The sequence below is a fragment of the Tamandua tetradactyla genome, chromosome 25 (assembly GCF_023851605.1).
Source record: "Tamandua tetradactyla isolate mTamTet1 chromosome 25, mTamTet1.pri, whole genome shotgun sequence".
Lineage (NCBI taxonomy): Eukaryota > Metazoa > Chordata > Mammalia > Pilosa > Myrmecophagidae > Tamandua > Tamandua tetradactyla.
Window position 1 is genome coordinate 87,884 of NC_135351.1, and position 15,952 is coordinate 103,835.

The 15,952-nt window shown below is 38.6% G+C and overlaps 1 protein-coding gene across 2 annotated transcripts in view; it reads left to right on the forward strand.

The window, feature by feature from the left end:
• Positions 1-13,157: 13,157 nt before the first annotated feature.
• The window catches only part of LOC143668864 (uncharacterized), a 36,867-nt gene continuing 34,072 nt past the window's right edge, over positions 13,158-15,952 (forward strand). The window contains exons 1-2 of one of the 2 annotated variants that reach the window (XM_077143446.1): positions 13,158-13,693; positions 14,986-15,047. In XM_077143446.1, coding sequence (XP_076999561.1) covers positions 15,011-15,047 — 37 coding nt within the window. In that variant the 5' untranslated portion in view covers positions 13,158-13,693; positions 14,986-15,010. Of the gene's footprint in view, positions 13,694-14,937; positions 15,048-15,952 lie in introns of those variants that run through there. The other variant, XM_077143447.1, reaches the window with a different exon arrangement.

Sequence of the window (15,952 nt, forward strand, 5' to 3'; positions counted from 1 at the left end):
TTGACCAAAAGGGGAAAGAGTGAAATGAGACAAAGTGTCAATGGCTGAGAGATTCCAAACAGAGTTGAGAGGTTATCCTGGAGGTTATTCTTATGTGTTAAGTAGATATCACCTTGTTATCCAAGATGTAATGGAGAGGCTGGAGGGAACTGCCTGAAAATGTAGAGCTGTGTTCCAGTAGCCATGTTTCTTGATAATGATTGTATAATGATATAGCTTTCACAATGTGACTGTGTGATTGTGAAAACCTTGTCTCTGATGCTCCTTTTATCTACCTTGTCAACAGATGAGAGGAACATATGGAATAAAAATAAATAATAGGGGGAACAAATGTTAAAATAGATTTAGTTTGAAATGCTGGTGATCAATGAAAGGGATCAGAAAGGGGTATGGCCTGTAAATTTTTTTTTTCTGTTTGTTATATTTTTCTGTTGTCTTTTTATTTCTTTTTCTGAATTGATGCTAATGTTCTGGGAAATGATCATGATGATGAATATGCAACTATGTGATGATATTGTGAATTGCTGAGTGTATGTGTTGGGAATGTTTGTGTTTCTTGTAATTTTTTTTAATAAAAAAATCAGGAAAATTTTGTGCATAAAAATATTGAAGATAGCCTTGAAGAGAAGAGCGTTTATAAGCAGTATTTAGTCTGAGTGGTGTATGGAAATGCAGATTTCCTAATATTGGAGCTTGGTGGATTTCATTTCCAGGTAGATCCAGGCCACATTCACATTGGTTGCCCCCCACACACACACACCTAGCACAGGATTTTCAGGTGCTAATTGTTATTTGTTTAACATGGTTTTCAGGTATTATTTAGCATGGTCTAGCTGTCACACAGGGAGGCTTGGGTCAGTGCTTTGCTACCTCATTCATGACATACAGAATCAATGTGCACATTTCAAAGTCAAAGGCAACCAGTGAAAGAATAGACCCTCCTGTGATTAGGGAGCTCTAAAGGGCAGGTGATATGTTTTCCTTATTCAAATGAAAAGCATCTCCTTCATAGAAAATGCTTTACTTTTTATAATCAGAAGAAAAAAATGGTATTTTTCATCATTTAATTAGTTATGCAAAGCTGTTTAATTAGGATGGGTATGCTGAGAGCCAATGGGGATACCTGGGCTTTATTGATGCAGAATTTCCAGAGTTTGCCAAAACATCTCCATGTTCAACTATCCTAGATATTTCTAATACACTCAGAGCTTAAAAACTAGTAAATAAAGGAAAGGCCAAGTTGAATAGGGGGCTGGATGCTCTGGCCATGATGAGATGTAAATAAAGGAAATCATCTCCATGTATTTAATTGTTGACAGTATTATCCACTGCTTTCATAAATTTGTCAAATAACAAAAGGCATAGAAAAGTGAAATTATGTTGTCAGTGGTTATCAATAATTCAAGGAAAAGTTTAGAAAAGCATGTGTGGTCTAAATCTAAACCCTATATCCAATTATGTGGCTATGAACAAGCAATTATTTTCCCTATAGAGTAATATGCTTTTGAATAAATAATATTAAGCACTTTTTCACTCAGATATCTCAATTGTTTTTCTTATTTGAGTAAAATTACAAAAAGGAGGAAATTGTTTGATATATAGAAGAAAACAGGTTTTTTGCTCTCCTTTTCCTTTTATATGTATGAGAACATAAATTTCAAGCATACTTTTGCTATAACATCAACTGAAGAATCTCAAACTTCAGTCTCTGTGACCCTGTCCTTGGATATGTCAAGTTGAAGACAAAAGAACACTAGGCCAGTGAAATGCTGTCATGGGCAGAAAATTTTTATTACCATGATAGTCAAAGAAGCTGGGCTCAGGAAATAACTTCTCCCCTAAAATCTGTCTCTAAGTATGGTAATTATTCTGAAACATCATTACCATGTATTTGGAAGTTAATAAAAATGTTAGGCATACTCACAGAAGCAATAATTCAAGCACTTTTCACTTGTGCAGGATTGTTCAGTGATTGGTTCCACTAAAACTTTCAGTTTTCTTTTTTGCAGAATATGCTGAGTTGCTTTTGCCTTGAAGCATTTCTCTTTGTTCTAAAACACATTGGTATCCCTCATGTAATACTTACACATCTTTGCATTTGCTGGGGGAAACATGAAATTGAAAATAATTTAAATTTAGCCATTTGTAGACATTCAAAAAAAACAGCCATAATGGCTGCATAAATGTACTTAGTTATTTATAAATAAATAATTAAGAATTATACTTTCCCTGGGATAACAGGCACAATGAAGACTCTCTTTATCTTTATTCCCCTTTCTTCCTCTTTTTCCTTCTCTTTCTCTCTCCACCCCTCTCATATTTATCTTTTGCAGTTTCATCAGCTTCATAAAAAACATGCTGACCATTTGCAGATGCCTATGATTCTTATGACCTGGTAGACAAATAATCTTAGAGAAAAACCAAAGGAGGAATACAGATCTATTAAACCTCATTGCAAACTCAGCGTCCCAATTTGCCTGATATTGAGAGGTTTTCAGGACACAGGACTTTCAGTGCTAAGATTGAGATAGTCCTAGGGAAAAAAACTGACAGCTCTTTTCTTAAAAAAAATTATGTTGCTGAGAAATAGTAAACATTCTGCTTGACTTAATACTTTAGTGAATATGTTTTCCTCTAATCATTAGGCAGCAAAAAGCAACCAGAACATTAAAGACCGGGAAATGTCCACTTGAGGTGAATTCAAAAAAGGTCAGAAATTAATATTGTGCTTGGGAGAATTCTCTTTATGGAAGGACTGCAAAGAACTGGAGGGCAAAGCACTGTGCTGACTCAGCACATTATGTACAATTTGTCATGTATATTTACAAGAAGCATCTTTCTGGTTTGAAAATATGTGCATGATAACATGGATATCATATGGAATAAGATTTTATCTCCATACCTCTCTTTCAGGGACAGAACTAAGGAAATGCTAAAGAGGCACCTTAGGCATACAAATTAAGAAGATTTGTACTTGCAAGACTATAAAAATGCATGCATCCTTGAATTTTAGGCCTGAAGAGACTTGTTGTCTCACCCTGTTCTATTTTGCTAGCTGCCAGAATGCAACATACTGGAAACATAATGACTTTCAAAAAGGGGAATGTAATAAGTTGCTAGTTTACAGTTCTAAGGCTGAGAAAATGTCCCAATTAAAGAAAATCTGTAGATATGTCCAATCTAAGGCATCCATGGAAAGATACCTTGGCTCAAGATACCTTGGTTCAGGGTCTCTCTCTCAAGTGGAAGGCACATGATGAACATAGTCAGAGTTTCTCTCTCATCTGGAAGGGCACATGGTGAACATGGCATCATCTGCTAGCTTCTTCTCCTGGCTTCCTGTTTCATGAAGCTTCCTGGGAGGCATTTTCCTTCTTCATCTCCAAAGGTTGCTGGCTGGTGGACTCTGCTTCTCGTGGTTATGTCATTCTGCTCTGCTCCCTCTGAATCTCCCATTCTACAAAAGGTTTCCTCTTTTATAGGACCCCAGAAACTAATAAAGATCCACCCAAATAGGTGGAGACATATCATTGCCTAATCCAGTTTAACAACCACTCTTGATTAAATCACAACTCCAGGGAGATGATTTCATTACAGTTTCAAACATACACTATTGAATATGGATTAGTCTGCCTTTATGAACTGGATTTTGATTAAAACGTGACTTTTTTAGAGAACACACATCCTTTCAAACCAGCACACACCCTAATCCCAATGCTGCTCTCTTTTTCCATTAATTTCTTCCCTGAGAGAATGATTGTGATAGTTTATTTCTATAAGGCCATTTTAGCTCCTGAGAAGAAATGTGCTGTGGTAATAATATCCTACAGTATTGATTATGTTTGCAGTCAGAATATTTTGAACTGAAAATGTTCAAACTATGAGGGAATTATCTAGATGTAAATATAATATACCTTTAGGTAAAATTTTCCTTGTTATCTGTCAATTACCTCATCAGAAACATCTCGCCACATAAGCAACCCCCTGATCTTTCACATTTAAGCACAGAGCTGTAGCCAGACTTTCTATTGATGTTCCATATTCCTCATTTTTATTCAAAGGACTCCTCAAATTCATATTATGATTTTCTTCTTTGAGTTTTTTTTCCTTCTTTCTATTTATGTTCTGCATACATTGGAGAGAAAAGGTATATTGGAAGAAACATTTATTAAACCTTCTATTTACTGAACCCAATGCAAGACATTATCCATCTAATAATATATCTAATAATAGATTCAATTATCATATTTCTAAAATGTCATGTTTTATGTATTTTTCCTATTGAAAAGACATCTTAAGAAGCATAGAGTTTGACAGTAACAAAAGCGTTGTTACTTTCTCTTTAAAAAAGTTTAATAAAGTTATTCTTTATAGTTTTATATGTATAGGTATATAAAACCTAACCATCTCTGAGCAAATCTGGCTTCAATTTCACCTAGGGTAATGCAATTCTTTTCTTTATGCCATCAGAACTTTAGCACAAGTTTCTTACATGATTCCTATGTTTTATTTCCTAATGTTAGGATAGATAAAATGATTAATCCAGTTTGAGTTAGAGAAAGAGGAAGCAGTCTGCTTAAGGCAAATCCTTCACCTGACCACCTCACAAATCACATGATAGTCAAGTTGCCTTGTGAAAATTCACCCTGTGAGAAAAATGACTGAATCTTTTCACATGTGTATGTCAGAAAAACACAGTAATGGATGCAATCAACCTTCATCACTCAGAGGCTCTGTATTTGAGGATTGGCTTCCTCGCTAAAATTTGTTACACCCAAATCAAAGCTTCCTGCGCTTTCACAGTCTGGACATGCAAGATTATAGGCAAGTTTCACTCATCTGATTGAACATGCCAGTTCCAGCTGAGGCCGAAGAAGTGAAGATGCCCTCCCACCTGCTTGTCTCAGCTTTCGTATTGTTAACTGTCCCTTTAGTGGAATACTTAGTGTCACTTTTTTTCCCTGCATTTTTGGGCTTTTTGTTGGTGATTTCACTGATCTAAATGTCCCCCAAGCATGAAGTGCTGTTTTGGGTTACTAAATGTGAGATGGCTTAGATGCGCCTTACAGATTTTATAAATTTTGTTCAGGTATGAGTAATGGTGCTTTTGACTGTCATCTCAATGTTAATAATGAGTGAACAATATATATTAAATAAGATGTTTTTAAACAGAAGCACACATAAAACAGGGTTTTGTATTGATTGGTTGTCGAAAATATTGTGACCATTGCCCCTATTCCCCCTAGGGGCAATGGTTCAGTATTCACTAATTTGGTGTTTGGGGCAAATTCATGAACATAATTTTGTCTTGGAGCTTTTGGCCATAAAATGTATATTGTAAATTCTTTTTTTTTTTTTTTTTTTTACCAACTGATGGACCAGAAGAGATGAACATGCTATGGTATAGATAAATTTTAAAGGAACCCTGTTGGGAGAATCAAGTAAGCACCAGACAAAAAATTTAAACCAAAAGAAATATGGTGAACATTTTTTGAAAATCACTTTATCTCATTAAAATGAAATACAGTCTTTAGAAAAGTTCAGTCATTTTATTTTCTAATCAAAATTACATACTGATTCCAACAATGGTATGTATAACATTTATTTTAAATGGCTGTATGTCTTCTTAGCTCAAGATTTGAATCTTAGTTTTTGCCATGAACTCCATATAAAACATCAGGGTCCTAAATTGTTATATTTTAGTACCCAGAGTAAGAAAATGCTAAAAAAAATCTGATATTTAATAAATATCTTTAAATCTACTTAGTGATGTCATTATTTGAAAAAAAAGTGACACTTCAATGTAATGTATTTTTCAACTGAACAAGACAATTTCTGAGTTCCAATGCTGAATTTTAGATTGTCTTGCTTTATTAATTCATGTTATTATAAAAGGTATTTTTAGTATTCTAAATATCATGTTTTCCCTAGTTTATATAATGCTCAGGATTAGCTTGATCAATATGAACAACAACAACAACAAAAAAACCCATAAGATTTAGCAATTCATATTTTAGCCTAAGGAAATCATCATCAAAATTCAGCAAGATAAGTACATATAATTTTATTTTTTAAATGGAAATATTCTACATGGAGTCACTACTGTGGCCTTTATTTATTCTGATTTTATATATTTGTAAAATACTTTGATCTACAAAGTATTAGAATTTGTGAATTACAAATTCTAATTTTGTAAAATAGCCACTGGTTATTTTAAATTTACATTTCCTTACTTATTTTCTATCCATTTTCAATAATTTTTCAGTAGTGTTTAAGATAGACACATTTCTTAATATGCTGTTCTTGAATTTGTTAAAAATACCAAATAATTCTAATTTCATAGTTAATCCTCCTGGTAACAAAACATGCTATTATTTCTTTTTGTCTAACATCACATTTTAAATAATATAATTCAGAAATGGCTTTCTGCTGATACTATTAAAAGACTATTTTGAATTTAATTTTGCTACCACATAACTGTTCAATTCAGTTGAAACACATCACCAATGAATGAAAGACATTATTGAAAATTACTGTTTACTATGTAAAGCTAAAAATATTAATTGACTGTTGTCATGGTTGGGGACAGGTGTCAACTTGGCCAAGTTGTGGTACCTGTTCATCTGATTGGGCAAGCGCTGGCCTGTCTGTTGCAATGAGGACATTTCATAGGATTAGGTCATGATCACGTCAGCTACATCCACAGCTGATTCCATTTGTAATCAGCCAAAGGGGAGTGTCTTCTGCAATTAGTGATGCTAAATCCAATCATGGGAAGCCTTTTAAGGAGGACTCAGAGGAGACAGGTTGCATTCCTGCTTTGGCTGGTGAGCCTCTCCTGTGGAGTTCATCCAGGCCATCCATTGGAGTCGTCAGCTTCGCAGACTGCCCTGTGGATTTTGGACTCTGCATTCCTACGGTCACGTGAGACACTTTCATAAATTTTATATTTGCAAGTGTTCCCTGTTGATTCTGTTTCTCTAGAGAACCCTAACTAATACATCTTGGTACCGGGAGTGGTTCTTAAGGAACAGAATCTTAAAAATGGGTTTTTATGAATGGTTTTCTACTCTGACTGGGCTCAGAGACACTAAGGACTCTGATTCCCGTAATCAGAATGACACTCCCAATCCATGGACTGAGTTGGCAAAGGAGATATTCAAAATATCATCATTCGATTCTCCTAATGCTTCGCTTGTACGAAGCCAGACTCTGGGGGATAATGTTTTTGACACTTTTACAGAGTTTTGTAGAAATGAGAGTTATAGAGATGTTGGTTGGTTGTTGTTAGATACGCTGTCTACATTAAAGGGTGACAGGGATGGGCTTAAGGCTTCAAACAAGAAGCTTAAGTGCCGTCTGAAAGATGTAGAGGTTTCTATGAGTATCCTGAAGGAAAATTTTATTTCCTGTAGCCGTAGACTTGAGATCTCTGAAAATCAGACTCAGAATCTTATTGTTAGAGTAGCAACTTTACAACGTAAACTGAAATCTCAGCCTTGCATGGTGTCTGCCATTAAAGTGAGGGCATTGATTGGAAAGGAGTGGGACCCTGAAAAATGGGATGGTGACATATGGATTGATAATGATGTTGGGGGTGAGGTTGAAACCCTAGACCATGCTGAGCCTTCTTTAGATAACCCTGTAATAGTCTGCCCTGAGGACATAGCCGCCCCACCTCCAGCCTGCCTTGAGGAATTGGCCACCCAACCTCCTCCTGAAGGGATTAGCCCTAGAGTTACTAATCCTGTTTCACCAGATGAAACTGCAAATGAAAGCCCTGAAGCAAATGGCTTGGAAGATATTTCTAATTCTTTTCATGACCCACCCCCACCACCCCTCATTTCTTCTAGACCTATAACTAGACTAAAGTCCCAACAGGCCCCTAAAGGTGAGGTACAAAGTATCACACATGAGGAGGTACGTTATACTCCAAAAGAACTGTGTGAGTTTTCCAATTTATATAGACAGAAATCAGGGGAATATGTGTGGCAATGGATTTTAAGAGTGTGGGATAATGGTGGGAGGAATATAAGGCTGGATTAGGCTGAATTTATTGATATGGGCCCACTAAGCAGAGATTCTGCATTCAATGTTATAGCTAGAGCAGTTAGAAAAGGTGTTAACAGCTTGTTTGGGTGGTTGGTTGAAACATGGATCAAAAGGTGGCCAACATTACCTGAGGTTGAAATGCCAGAACTGCCCTGGTATAATGTAGATGAGGGGATCCAGAGGCTTAGAGAGATTGGGATGTTAGAGTGGATTTATCATGCAAAGCCTGCTCTTACACCCCAGGAATGTCCAGAGGATGCACCTTTTACCAGAACAGTGAGAAATAAATTTGTGAGACTAGCACCATCATCCCTCAAGAGCTCTGTGGTTGCACTTCTCTGTAGGTCAGATATTACTGTAGGAACTGCTGTCACTGAGCTGGAATCCTTAAACACAATGGGGATGACAGGATCCCGAGTTGGCAGAAGCCAGGTGGCAGCACTTAATCACCAAAGACAGGGTAGACGTGGGTATTATAATAGACAACAAACTCAAAGGAGGCATCAAAATTATATGACACGCAGAGATTTGTGGCATTGGCTAGTAAATCATGGGGTGCCTAGAAATACAATAGAAGGGCAGTCTACTAAATTCTTGTTGGAGCTGTATAAACAAAAGAGTTCTAGGTCAAGGGAACAGAAGTCTAACCTGAATTACAAAAACACAGAGTCACGGCCCCTTAACCAATTTCCAGACTTGAAACACTTTACAGACCCTGAGCCCCTTGAATGAAGGGGAGGCCAGGTCCCTATGGGGGAGAAACCTGTTACACTGCCACAAATTTATACTGTTAACCTTCCTCTAAGTCTTCCCCAAGGAGACCGACGGCCTTTTACCAGAGTAACTGTGCATTGGGGAAAAGGAAATGATCAGATATTTCGGGGATTATTAGACACTGGTTCAGAAGTGACATTAATTCCAGGGGACCCAAAACGTCACTCTGGACCACCAGTCAGAGTGGGGGCTTATGGAGGCCAGGTGATCAATGGAGTTTTAGCTCAGGTCCGTCTCACAGTGGGTCCAGTGGGCCCCCGGACCCATCCTGTAGTTATTTCCCCAGTTCCGGAATGTATAATTGGCATAGACATACTGAGCAACTGGCCGAATCCCCACGTTGGTTCTCTAACTCGTGCAGTGAGGGCTATTATGGTGGGAAAGGCCAAGTGGAAGCCACTAGAACTGCCCCTACCAAGCAAAATAGTAAATCAAAAGCAATACCGTATTCCTGGAGGGATTGCAGAGATTACTGCCACTCTTAAGGACTTGAAAGATGCAGGGGTGGTGATTCCCACCACATCCCCTTTCAACTCTCCTATTTGGCCTGTGCAGAAAACAGATGGGTCTTGGAGAATGACAGTGGATTATCGTAAACTCAACCAGGTGGTAACTCCAATTGCAGCTGCTGTTCCAGATGTAGTATCATTGCTTGAGCAAATCAATACATCCCCTGGTACCTGGTATGCAGCTATTGATCTGGCAAATGCTTTTTTCTCAATAGCTGTTAGTAAGGACCACCAGAAGCAGTTTGCTTTCAGCTGGCAAGGTCAGCAATATACTTTCACTGTCCTACCTCAGGGGTATATCAACTCTCCAGCCCTATGTCACAATCTTGTTCGCAGAGACCTTGATCGTTTCTCCCTCCCACAAGACATCACACTGGTCCATTATATTGATGATATCATGTTGATTGGACCTAGTGAGCAAGAAGTAGCAACCACTCTAGATTTACTGGTAAGGCATTTGCGTGTCAGAGTATGGGAGATAAATCCAACAAAAATACAGGGGCCTTCCGCCTCAGTAAAATTTTTAGGTGTCCAGTGGTGTGGGGCATGTCGAGATATCCCTTCTAAGGTGAAGGATAAATTGCTGCATCTGGCCCCTCCCACATCCAAAAAAGAGGCACAACGCCTAGTTGGCCTTTTTGGATTTTGGCGACAACATATTCCTCATTTGGGTGTGCTACTCCGGCCCATTTATCGAGTGACCAGAAAGCTGCTAATTTTGAGTGGGGACCTGAACAAGAGGAGGCTCTGCGACAGGTCCAGGCTGCTGTGCAAGCTGCTCTGCCACTTGGGCCATATGATCCAGCAGATCCAATGGTGCTGGAAGTGTCAGTGGCAAATAGAGATGCTGTCTGGAGCCTTTGGCAGGCCCCTATAGGAGAATCACAATGCAGACCCTTAGGATTTTGGAGCAAAGCCTTACCATCTGCTGCAGATAACTACTCTCCTTTTGAGAAACAGCTTTTGGCCTGCTACTGGGCCTTAGTAGAGACTGAACGCTTAACCATGGGCCACCAAGTTACCATGAGACCTGAGTTGCCTATCATGAGTTGGGTGTTGTCTGACCCACCAAGCCATAAAGTTGGGCGTGCACAGCAGCACTCTATTGTAAAGTGGAAATGGTATATACGAGATAGAGCCAGAGCAGGTCCTGAAGGCACAAGTAAGTTACATGAAGAAGTGGCACAAATGCCCATGGTTTCCACTCCTGCTGCCACATTACCTTCTCTTTCCCAAACCAGAGCTATGGCCTCTTGGGGTGTTCCTTACAGTGAATTGACGGAGGAAGAGAAAACTCGGGCCTGGTTTACAGATGGTTCAGCACGATATGCAGGTACCACCCGAAAGTGGACAGCTGCAGCATTACAACCCCTTTCTGGGGTGTCCTTGAAGGACAGTGGTGAGGGCAAATCCTCCCAGTGGGCAGAACTTTGAGCAGTGCACCTGGTTGTTCATTTTGCTTGGAAGGAAAACTGGCCAGAGGTGCATTTGTATACTGACTCATGGGCTGTTGCTAATGGTTTGGCTGGATGGTCAGGGACTTGGAAAGACCATAATTGGAAAATTGGTGACAAAGAGGTCTGGGGAAGAAGTATGTGGATAGACCTTTCTGAGTGGGCTAAAAACATGAAGATATTTGTGTCCCATGTGAATGCACACCAGAGGGTGACTTCAGCAGAGGAAGATTTTAATAATCAAGTGGATAAGATGACCCGTTCTATGGATACCAGTCAGCCTCTTTCCCCAGCAACTCCTGTTATTGCCCAATGAGCTCATGAACAAAGTGGTCATGGTGGTAGGGATGGAGGTTATGCATGGGCTCAGCAACATGGGCTTCCACTCACCAAGGCTGACCTGGCTACAGCCACTGCTGAGTGCCCAATCTGCCAGCAGCAGAGACCCACACTCAGCCCCCGATATGGCACCATTCCCCGAGGTGACCAGCCAGCTACATGGTGGCAGGTTGATTACATTGGACCACTCCCTTCATGGAAGGGGCAGCAATTTGTTCTAACTGGAATAGACACATACTCTGGATATGGGTTTCCTTTCCCTGTACGCAATGCTTCTGCCAAAACTACTATCCGTGGGCTTACAGAATGCCTTATCCATCGTCATGGTATTCCACATAGCATTGCTTCGGATCAAGGAACACACTTCACAGCAAATGAAGTGCGGGAATGGGCACATGCTCATGGAATTCTCTGGTCTTACCATGTTCCCCATCATCCAGAAGCAGCTGGATTGATAGAACGGTGGAATGGCCTTTTGAAAACTCAATTACGGTGCCAACTAGGTGGCAAAAACTTGAAAGGCTGGGGTAATGTTCTCCAGGAAGCTGTGTATGCTCTGAATCAGCGTCCGCTGTATGGTGCTGTTTCTCCCATAGCCAGGATCCATGGGTCCAGGAACCAAGGGGTGGAAATGGGTGTGGTGCCACTCACTATTACTCCTAGTGATCCACTAGGAAAATTTTTGCTTCCTGTCCCTCCTACCCTGAGTTCTGCTGGTCTACAGGTTTTAGTTCCAAAACAGGGTGTGCTTTCTCCAGGAGAAACAACAGTGATACCACTGAACTGGAAGTTAAGATTGCCACCTGGCCACTTTGGGCTACTTATGCCTCTGGATCAACACACCAAGAAGGGGATTACATTATTGTCTGGGGTAATTGACCCTGATTATCAGAAGGAAGTAGGACTGCAACTACATAATGGAGGTAAAGAAGAGTTTTCTTGGAATATAGGAGATCCCCTGGGGCGTCTATTAGTACTGCCATGCCCTGTGATTAAAATCAATGGAAAACTGCAACAACACAATCCAGGCAGGACCACTAATGGCTCTGAGACTTCAGGAATGAAGGTTTGGGTCACCCCACCAGGCAAAGAACCACGGCCAGCTGAAGTGCTTGCTGAGGGGAAAGGGAATATGGAATGGGTAGTGGAAGAAGGTAGTGATAAATATGAACTTCGACCACGTGATCAGTTACAGAAACGAGGACTGTAATGCTGTTTTGTTTGTGTTATACTATTTAAGTTGTAAGATATCAAGTTTAAGAATGAATGTTGCCCAAGGATTTGCACCCTATTCTGGAGAGATTTAATGTGTTTCCAGTTATATGCAGCACAGTTGAGTATTGTCAGGTAAAAGAAAAAATGTGTGCTTATTTGTTTTCATTTGGAAATTAAGTATGGTCTAAGGTGATGTATGTATATATATGTGTGCCAAGTTGACAAGGGGTGGACTGTCATGGTTGGGGACAGGTGTCAACTTGGCCAAGTTGTGGTACCTGTTCATCTGATTGGGCAAGCGCTGGCCTGTCTGTTGCAATGAGGACATTTCATAGGATTAGGTCATGATCACGTCAGCTACATCCACAGCTGATTCCATTTGTAATCAGCCAAAGGGGAGTGTCTTCTGCAATTAGTGATGCTAAATCCAATCATGGGAAGCCTTTTAAGGAGGACTCAGAGGAGACAGGTTGCATTCCTGCTTTGGCTGGTGAGCCTCTCCTGTGGAGTTCATCCAGGCCATCCATTGGAGTCGTCAGCTTCGCAGACTGCCCTGTGGATTTTGGACTCTGCATTCCTACGGTCACGTGAGACACTTTCATAAATTTTATATTTGCAAGTGTTCCCTGTTGATTCTGTTTCTGTAGAGAACCCTAACTAATACAACTGTTAAAATGTTTTATTTTCTAGACAACAACTTGTCAATGATTTTGTATTTAGAAACTCCAAAGCATATCTGTGTATATTGTGGTTTTGAAATATATTCCCTGTTCCTAAGGATCTATTATATTGATAGAGGAACTGAGTCAAGCAAATAGAAAATCATTAACAATCACAACCTCAACAACAAAACAGTATGGTAAATATGGAGTGAATCCAAGGGCAAAGTGACTCTTAGGAAGTAGTATATTTTGCCTCCTGGGAAACTATAGGGACAAAAACTCTGGGAATATGGAAGTATTCTGAGTTCAGAGATATTCATCCACTTGAAAGCTATGTGCCCTAAGAAGATGAATCCCTGAGAGAACCTGATGTTTCCCTTAGCAGGTATGCCTATATTCCTGAGCCATCTCAGTTCTACTGCATGACTACAGATTCTGACTTTTTCCTTTTTAATTCCAGATGTCCTTCATTTGTGGATGGTCATGCTTTGCATAGCTCTGGCAACCTTCACTCTAGATAACCCTATGGAAGTGTCAGGGCAGCTAACACTGAATACTGCCCTGAAAAGGCTTTTTCTTTCAGGTGGAATAATTTTAAGAAGAGATCTGGAATTGTTGGGTTATTTCAGAGAATTTAGTTAAGCTAGAGGATGCAAAGGAGATGAGAGATAACACAAAGGACCAAATGGTATGTTTTAGTAGAAAAGTAATATGTAATGTGTGTTTGCTTCTAGCATTTATAGGAATCCAGATTCCTTGTTATTTTGGGGCTGAAAGAAAGGAAAAGAGTACTAAAGCATGTTTAATTTTTAAAATAAGAAAAGATAACTGGGGATTTCCATGATAAACTTAAATCCATGGTAGTAGCAAAGTTAAATAAAAACACAAATTATACTGAGGGAAAAATAAAACAACCAAAACTATAATTTACTTGCATAAAATATACCTAAAATGGTATATTTTCTCTGTTAAAAACTAGAATCAGGTCACTAAATTTGCTATCATGTTAAAATTTAAAAAATAATTGGATTATTTCCTGGCCTTTCCTTTTACCCTGGACAATAAATTTTTGCAACAAATTCAATTCATGGTATTCAGTAAAGGTACATTTATTATGCAGTGTGCCCATTTTAAATCCCCACCCCAAGATCTGCCTTGTGTTTATAAGAAAACTTTGTTTATGAGACTTTGTTTGGAAAGGCCTTTAAAACATTTGTCTACCACCTTCAGAGAATATTTGTCTACCATCTTAAGATAAAGAATAGGCTCTGGGTTTTGGCCCTTATACAGTTGATATAGAAGGTGAACACGGTATCATGCTGACTGTGCTTCTAATTTCTAGTTTCTTCTTTCCTTTTATTTTTCACCTTTTTGGGATAGTTAAACAAACCTTCAAACCTGGTGAAAAACATTAATTCTAGTAAGTTTATTTCAAGTTCACAAGGAATATATTACTTAAAATACTTCTTTTAGAATTGAGAAATCACTTCTACCTTTAAACATATCCTACAGTATACAATTTTACTGAGTTTTGGATGATAGTGTCTCATTGCATTCAGAATTATTAAGACCAAAATAACCATAGGTACTGTCCATAAGAGGCAGATATTTCCGTTGGTGTGACAAAATGTGTATATATTGTTATTTGTGTGTGTTCTGTATTTACATTAAAATGAGTAACTTATCAACAGAAAAGAATACATAAAATATATGTTTTTAATTAGAGAATAGACAATACGTGGAAAAAATTCAGGGAAGGAAAGAATAGTGTCAGTGTTATCAGGGAAAAGTTCACTTAGGCAGTTGGATTTGCGCTTATCTTTAAAGATCTATAAGGAAGAGCAGGTTAAAAAAGAAGAAGGAAACATTTCAGCAAATTATATCAGCAAGGGGACCACCCCAGACCAACTCCAATTGGATTAACCTGTTAAGCTCACTATTGCATATCTCACATTAATAGATCTTTATTCTCTTTTTCAGTTTGTTCTTGTTGAGCTCTGGGCAGATGAATCCCTGTAGGAGATTTCACATCTACTTGTCAGGTAAACCTCAACTCTGGCCTGGCAAGGATTAAAATCTTCCTGAAATCCTGACTGAGCAGCAATTCCTCCATTTTATTTGACATAGCACTATATCACATGGATGCTGGTTCCTTCCCCACTCACTGTACATTGTAAATTCACTGCATGCCACAAGGTCAGCTGAGTATTAGATGCAGGGTCCTGTCAGAGGTGCTGACAGCTCCATCTTTTCTGAGGGAAGGGAAAGCGAGCTTCTAAAATTCAGTTGCAATCCAGGCCCAAGAGTCAAGAAGGCCTTTATTTATCTGGAGGTGTGAGGTGATTATTATTAACTAAGTTTCTATGATTCTTAAATCTATTTAAAGAGATGAATCTTGTATTCTCCCATCTTAAAATCTTTGAAAGTACTAGGAGGGAGAAAGAGCTATAATCAAAATGGGTATGACTAGCAAGAAGAAAATAATCTCAGAAAGGCATGCAGAATCATATAAATTCATTATGTATCAGGCAGTTACCTCACACCTCAATTTTCTCCAGCCAAAAATAGAATTGTTTTAAGAATCCCCATTCCTTGTCAAATGGTGGCTTTAGGATAACTTTTTAACTCTCTTTGTTCTTGACACTTTTAATTTTGAAATTAGTTCATTACTTAAATCTAGCAAGTTACATTAAAATAGAAAAAAATTGAAATTACAAAATATCTTCTGGGTAAATATTTAGTAAAGCCAGATCTGAGAATATCATTTCCCCCAAAATCTTTCAAAATAAATGTTAAAATATAGCAAAATTATTTGCAACTTTCCCAGCAACAATGAAGTAAGTAAAAGAGAATAATGTCACTTCAAAATTTGCTGGCCAAGAAAAGAAAAAGAAGGTTTTACCATAACTCCAGTAGCTTTTTAAATAATGTCTATTTGCCAAAGTGG